Source organism: Gavialis gangeticus, unplaced genomic scaffold (genome assembly GCF_001723915.1).
Source record: "Gavialis gangeticus isolate Ggan-Ray unplaced genomic scaffold, GavGan_comp1, whole genome shotgun sequence".
Lineage (NCBI taxonomy): Eukaryota > Metazoa > Chordata > Crocodylia > Gavialidae > Gavialis > Gavialis gangeticus.
Genome location: NW_017728996.1, coordinates 53,154,199 through 53,161,720, shown reverse-complemented (window position 1 = coordinate 53,161,720; position 7,522 = coordinate 53,154,199). Strand labels below are relative to the sequence as shown.

The 7,522-nt window shown below is 44.3% G+C and overlaps 1 protein-coding gene across 1 annotated transcript in view; it reads right to left on the bottom strand.

Annotated features, from left to right (window-relative positions):
- Window positions 1–414: 414 nt before the first annotated feature.
- Window positions 415–7,522, bottom strand: part of SNX1 (sorting nexin 1) — a 33,784-nt gene continuing 26,676 nt past the window's right edge. Inside the window, exons 7-15 of the mRNA XM_019504537.1 lie at window positions 7,109–7,187; window positions 6,006–6,081; window positions 4,319–4,432; window positions 4,049–4,142; window positions 3,331–3,536; window positions 2,549–2,692; window positions 2,053–2,133; window positions 1,431–1,502; window positions 415–867 (exon numbers count right to left, since the gene is read on the bottom strand). Of these exons, the coding sequence (XP_019360082.1) occupies window positions 817–867; window positions 1,431–1,502; window positions 2,053–2,133; window positions 2,549–2,692; window positions 3,331–3,536; window positions 4,049–4,142; window positions 4,319–4,432; window positions 6,006–6,081; window positions 7,109–7,187 (917 nt within the window). The 3' untranslated portion in view covers window positions 415–816. The remainder of the gene's footprint in view (window positions 868–1,430; window positions 1,503–2,052; window positions 2,134–2,548; window positions 2,693–3,330; window positions 3,537–4,048; window positions 4,143–4,318; window positions 4,433–6,005; window positions 6,082–7,108; window positions 7,188–7,522) is intronic.

Below are 7,522 nucleotides of genomic sequence, written 5' to 3'. Positions count from 1 at the left end.
CATGCACCTTGTTCTAGAATACCAGTGCAGCCAAACAGAGCTTGAAAAGAGGCAGGGGGCATAGAACTTGAACTCCTTATAACCGTTAAGATTTAGAAACTGTATGGCAGCCCTGGACATGGTCTCAGAGAAGGAACAGCCTTCTTTGGAGGAGTACAGACACAAAAAGGTGCTGCCTCAAGGAGGAAAGAGGTATTTTTTTCTGCCCCCCCATGTGGGGTAAGAGATGACTATGCTAATAGTAGTGGCATCAATCCATGGAATGACTGTCTGGGTTTTTCTAGAAAGGACTTCCCTTCAAAGTTACATTACTCCACTTAGCCATTAGGAAACCCTTCAACTTCCCCAAAGCTTGATATAGAGCAGTTTTTGCCATGTCAGATACCCCTTCCCTAACCACATGCTTCACAAAAGGACACTAGTCAGCATTTTTTTTGCTTTGATTTTTAAATATTTTGTTACATAATCTTGATGGCACTGCAGGAGTAAGAATTATTCAAGTCCTAAACCCCCAGCCTGAAAAATATACATTTGATACTGATATATCATTAACCCCCTCCCCACACTCACCACCTACTGCAGGTGTTTGCTTAAAGCAGGAAACTAGTTTCTCTTCAGTAAGAAAATATATATGAAGCTAAATGAAAAATATACAGTTAGAAGAGTTACTGGTTGGGTAAGCTGCTCATCTGGGGGTTAAACCTCTAACTGTTTTGCAGGATGTGTTCACACTAGGGTTTGTTTGTAAAAGGCGAAGAGGTATAGTGTATAAAAAGGCAGAGTAAGTTCAGGTATGCTCTGGTTTGCTTGGTCCGGTTAAGAGATGGCCTTTGCTTCAGGCAAGAATGCTTCCCAGTACTTCACCAACTGCACAAAACAAGACACATACATAATTAGTAATGTGCTGCCCAACAGCTAGATTGACAAGGCAAACCCCTTCTCTTCTATAGGGGTTGGAACAGTATAATCAAAGGCAAGACTGTGCTTCCATGAGGTCATCATCTGTACCCCTTCATTATGAAGGGGTTACATCAGTGGTCTGCTGTCTATCTGCAAACCTGATCTGGGTTGATATTAAGCTTAAAACCCTTCTTCCCTGCTTGTGTCAAGAATGATGCACCAAGTTCTCTGCATCCAATTGTATGGGGGAAAAAAAAAAAAAAGTATACCACTGGTCCCTACAAAGCTAGCAGGGAATCTCATCCACTGTCATAAGATGGGTAAAGCTGCTTCTGGATCCTAAGCAGGCTTCCAGCTTGGACAAACAGCCCATCCTGCATGTGTACAGGGCACAAGTCCTTACACCTACCACCCTGAAACACCCATTACTTTGCCAGGAGTAACACTCAAAACAGGGTACAACTGTGTGTGGAGACAGGCATTTCTAGGGCCTTGCCTAGAAAATTTGAGTCCCTATTGAGGAACCTTACCTGTTGCTGTGAATTTAATAGTGTCTCTAGGTATTTAGTCACATGGTTTCTGAAGTCCCTCGATTTCTCTTTCTGCAAAAAGAAAACATTATATTTAACCTCCCAGAATTTGCATGCGACTCAGTTGGAGCTGAACCAGAAACAAGCAGACACTGCCAAGCATTTTTAAAATACTAGGTTGCATTTCACTGCTACTACTGCAGATTTGGCTGTGGTGAGTCAGCATCTATTAGGAAGACATGCACATGGTCAGAGCTTTTGTCAGCATGCTGGGAAGATGTTCAGGTAGTTGTACCCACATTGGCTTTCTAGGCTACTTATTATCAGTACATGACTGCCACTGCACAGGTCTTTTGCCCTGTTCAAGGGGGAGGTAGGCAATTTGATAGTAGTAGAGCCATTGTGAATGAAATTAGTACTTTATATTCTTGACAGAAGAGGCAGGGCTGCCAGGCACTGTATAGCTACTGAAACTCAAGACCTGGAACAGGAAACCTGGAAAGGGTTGTTCCACTCTGGGCAGATGGCTCAGTGGGACTAAACAAGGGCTGCCAGTTGGAAAGGAACACTAGACTGAGAAAGTTGCCAGACAGAAGCCTACTGCATGAACCAGAACTCTTACCTCGAACCGTATCACTTCTTTGCGAATGACGGCAGAAACCCGTTCAAAGTCCCTTTCATACTGTGTCACACGGGACTCCCACTGCAAAGAACACAAGAAACACATTAGACATCTCTTACAGCCATCGGTTCCAGCTAGTCAGGCACAGTGCAGAGTTGCTTATTGCTACCTAAAACTTGCTAGTGTCAAGGGATGTTCCCCATTACTTCCAGCTACTGCCCTTGGGGGCAAAAACATTCAAGTCTTTTTGGTGCTTGAGCCTACAGGCATTTTAGCAGAGCTTCACTGGCTGCACACTTGTCCTCGACCACAAGGTAAGAGCCAACTGTGCAGGGTTTAAATTCAGCTATTGGGTTGGGAGTTACAACCAGAAAGCTTAAGAGGTAGGTGCACACAGTAGTTAGTGGTACCCAGCCAGACCAGAGATGGACAGCAGCCCTGTTTTGTTAGAGACATGCCTCACTAGCTTTTTATCCCCTGCTGAAAAGCTCCTTACCTCTGAGATCTCCTCTTTGGCCTGCTGCAGCTTGTCTGGTTTGTTGGCCCACAGCAGCCTGGCCTCAGTCTCCCGCTTTTTTTGCAGCATGGTTTGGGCATCCTGCCACCTTTGCCAGGTTTTCATGCGCTGGTCAAAGGCACCCTGCAATAATGGAGTGCAGGGAACATTGAACAAGTTATGCTACAACAGGGTATTTGCCCACCTGACAGACCTGCTGTCACAGCCTTAGAAAAGACTTGTTCTGTTGAGTCTTAAGATCTAACCTGTGGGTCCAGTATAGCACCTAGACATGGGGGAAGGTATCCTTCTTAACAGGTCACTCAGCTCTGGAACCCGAGCCTGGAGCTTTCAAAAGCACAGTAAGACCTTCCTATATGGGCAGGCATTTAGCCAAAAAAAAGTTTGGCTAGGATATTGGTTAAAGGGGTTTCCATTATGTTGATGCTCTAGTTTCCTTTTGGTTTGTTCTACAAGTTTTGTGCTTTTCTGTAAGCTGCTCTAAGCCCACTGGGAAGGGCAGCACAGAGGAAATAAAGCTTCGTCCTTTACGTTAGTAAACAGTAGTGCAAGTTAGAGGTTTGCCATACAGCCAGGCCACATCGTGCCAAGATAAATCTCCATCCCAACAGTGGCTGCACACAGGAACTTGTTCTGGGTCTGCATCTATATACAACCTAGGAGTTGCCATAAGTCCAGCTGTGACCATGTGAAGCTGAGACTTTGGACCCAACATGCTTCTGGCACATTTGTCTACCAGGCAAAGACATGTGAGTGCTTACCCTTACAACTGACAGAAGGCGAATGTAGTCACTCAGGAGCTCAGCCAGGATGAAGAAGTCACTGTTGACTTGTTCCTGGTACAGCTGTTCAATCCTCTCCTCCACCTCTGCCAGCTGCGAGAGTGCCCGGGACAGGGCTGTGTTATCTTCTGAACTCCCCAGCATGGCCAAGCTCTTTGCAAACTGGGCTGTATTCAGTGCTAGCTCTAGTGGATGGAATGGAGAGAGGGTCAGTTTAGCAGAACACTACCTTATTGTTCTAGGTGCCATACAAGAGAAACCCAACTAGAAAAAAAACAAACTGGTTTAGCCCCAGGGATGCTGGGACTGGGACTCATGGCATTTTAGGGCTTCCCAAGTACCACTCTGGTCTGCTAAAGAGACCATTACTCCACAGCAGCAGTCAGCTGCCCCTTGTAGCTAGGCAACTCCAGCTAGCAAGAAAGGCGGCAAGTGAGCAGAGAAACTGTGGGAAGACCAGTATGAACACAGGTGGCTAGTGAATACTTGGTATTAGCTTGAAGGCAGCAGAACTGTTGTGCCCCAGCCGCAGGTTGTTATTAGCACAAGTTAGCCAGGAGGGAGCCTTTAGCAGAGCTGGTGCTAGCAGATCTGACAGGCCCTCAAACTACATTATTTCAATCCCCACACAAGGTTCCCCATCCAACTACAACATATGGACCCTGAAATTCTGTAGTTCAGGTTCTAGGCAGATTACCTTTCCTGTGGTTAACTAGTGTTTCTACAACAGCATGTAGTTTCCGCAGACGCTGATCCTCACACTCCACTTCCTGAAGCTTCTCTTCAAACCACTGAAAAATGGACAAGTTCAGAGCACAGTTCATTCCCATGAATGGAATCACAGAATTACTAGTCTGGCTGATGTCTCAGCCAACCCATTTTCCCTTTGAGCAACTGGACAACCCTCAGCTTCAGAGCATCCAAATCAACTGGACAGCAGGAGCTGCCTGAAGATCTTAACACTTACTATATCCGATTCATTCATCTTGATGGTCATTTTGCTAACAGCATCAGTGGCTTTGTTGAACATCTTCAGTATTCCTGCTCCACTCAGTGCTTGGGTACCTATTGCTCGGGGCAGCTGTAAAGAGCAAGCACAAGAGAGAGATCAAATGTTTTCCTGTTTGTTTTCTGATAGCCAAGTTTTGGATTCCTTGGAATGAAATAGACACAGAAATATTAGTGGAGGGCAACTGGGATAGGGGATCCACTTACCTAGTCCCACAACTTGTAGCAGTCCTTAGTTGGAACCATCAGTAGGGAACAGATTCAGAACATTTAAAAAAAAAAACTAGTCTGATGAGGCAGAGAATCTAGTGCTATCCATCTGAGCCATTGGGACACATCTGTAGTCATTTACTGGTCATGCAGTGTCACTTCAAACTGTTACTCAAGACATTCACCCACAGTTTAGAGATACTTAGGGGCTCTCTAGGAACCAGCAGGTCTATACATCAGTGGGATTAGGGAACAGATTTTACTTCTTTCCAGATTGGCCATACTACCTTTGTCACAATCCCATTTTCAATGGAGCTGGTTATTGCCAGCTCTGTAGTCTGGGAATTTTTTTTTTTTAAAAAAAAAAAAAAACCAAGAAGAGAATATATATCTAGTCAGATAGAAAGGGGCCCTACTCAGAGTAGATGAGTCATGAACCTTACTGTACTGGTCTACTTCCATGTATAGGGAATCCTTGATTCGCATGACTATTTCATGATGACCCCACTGGCTCGAGCCAGTGGGACAATACTTAACTGGATTTTGTTGCATTAAATTGATAGTTTCAGTTATATTCCCCATTCTTTAAGGAGGCCTAGCCATATTTACCACTTCATTCCAGATGTGAAACTACAGCTTTAACTTTGATCCCAGGGCAGAGTCAGCTGTCTCCAATGGGGATCTTGCACTGAGCAGAATACAGCTGTTAAGTGAAACCTATAAACTAATGAACATTAGCCAGGGTACTGTGACACCCTGTCCTGCTTCAAGATCTCTTTACAGATGCTGCTCAATTATTCCAGTTGTATAAACATGTCTACATGATTCATACAAGGTAAACCCAGAGAGACTGAGTCAAGAGACTGATCATTTAAAAGAGTAGTATTTACTTTAGAACACTAACTTTTAGAAGCTAGAGGCTACAGACTATTTTAGTGAGCCTTGGGCACCCAGCTGAAAATCAGAGGATCAAATCTGAATTTCTGGAGTATACTCTCTCATACAAGAGGACTATTGGTTTGGAAGACATGCTCTTTCCCTGGCAGCTTAGAACCAATTGCTGCAACTCCGGTTCCAGGTCCTCTGCCATGCTTCTACCACATTTGTAGAGTGTCCCATCCAAGTCCCATATATGCTGGTTTCACCACATCCTTAAGTATCTTCCCCTCCCTTTGGTTTTGTTAATGGCTGAAGGAATTAGATTTTTGTAATTACAATGCCTTATGAGTTCAAGAGTCTGTGCCAAGTAGGTGGAAAGCAAGAATACCAACAACTTTGAAAGAGGGTAGGAGGGTACATGGGGGATTAGCTTAGCATGTTATTAAGTTCCCTGAACTCCTTTAGGGAGTTCACCACTTCCTTTGAATCCTCATAGTGAGCTTCTTTGAAGTTTTCTGGAAGGAGGATAGATGTGCACATCCCCTATACTCACTAACCTCTTCTTTCTCCAAGAACTCCCTGACATCAGGATCTTGTAGCATGGTTGGGTGGCTGACTACTCTTTGAAGGTACCTGAGAATGAGAACACAAATTTTGATCAGCAGACAGGACCTTTTTAGCTCCAGCAGCACTGGTTTGACCAAAACAGGGGGGAAGTCTGTAATGACATGCTTTGGCAGCCCACTACAGCATATTATAGTAGAACTGTTGCGTGTAGTTCTACACTTATATACCCGATTGGTTAGTCCCATCACAAGCCAAGCTGTCCTCCCTGCCTGAATGAGAAGCACTTTTAGTTTGTCTCATTTCTTTAGTGAGGAGAGGATGGGAAGGAACTTCATAATCTAGTCTGACCTCCTATAGTGGCCTTGTTCAAGAATTGCATGCAATAACTTGGAGACTGGTGCCTACAGACCTTCTGTAACTCAAGTCTCAACTTTGTAGCAGATTCTCAGTCTATCCCCTTAGAAGGAAAGGGTCACCTTACTCTTAAATTCAGAGGGTTGCGTAGCTGCACAATGATGCATTACAAGAATCTGCTTCTTAACCTTGTCTCAGCTACATGCAGACAGTGTTTTGGCAAGATTAAGACACTGTGGTTTCACTGCTGTTTTGAACAGTGCGACATGTCGTTTCCTAGCTTTCTTTTGCATTATTTGCAAGCTTATTCATTTGGTTTTAGTTCATATTCCTTCAAGGTTTAGTGTGCATTTGATAAAGCGATGAATCACAAAATAGTTTACTAAAAGACAAAGATCTAGTTTTTAAGGCACAACTAGCAGTGCTGTCTGGACTCTTCGCTTAAAGAAAAAGAAAGTGATGAACTTTAAAGTCTTGGCTGATGGCAGGGGGGGAAATAAGAGAAGCTGGGTATTAAGACAGTCTGTTGAAATAATTTAGTCTTGCTCATCAATAACCAATCCAAAAAAAGAGAAAGTTTATTGAAAATCCAGGCAAGGGGAGGAGTAGTTCCAATACCCCACCCCCACAAACCCTGAAAGTTCACTCCCCACTCAAAAAGCGCCCCTGCTGATTAGTGCTGGGGTGGCTGCAGGCTGCTCTTGACAGAACTCACCATCTCCAAGGAACTGATACATACCTTTCTAAAGCAGCCCGTCTTTTTTCTAGAAACTCTGCAGAGGAGGAATCTTCTTTCCCAACTTTGACTTTGGTCATTCCTGGAATCAGAGATGATATTTAGTTTAAACAGCATGTGCAGTTTCCAAGTGTGGGAGGGTGATAAGAGGCAGGAAATTGTTTCAGGCAAGAGCTGTCAAGATTTTGCAACAACAGCAGCAAACAGGAAAGGCTGAGGCATGTTATTAGAAACAGGTAAGAGTAAAGAATATTCATAAAGTCTGGTGGACCAAATCCAGGCAGGCTTGTAGAGGGTCAACTCATTGTGAGCTTAGCATGAATGGCAAGCCAATGAGAACACTTGGGGGGGGGGGGGGGGGGGGGGGGAACTTCTTCCCTCGTTACCACCCAAAAAAAAAAAAAAACACCCCCAGTA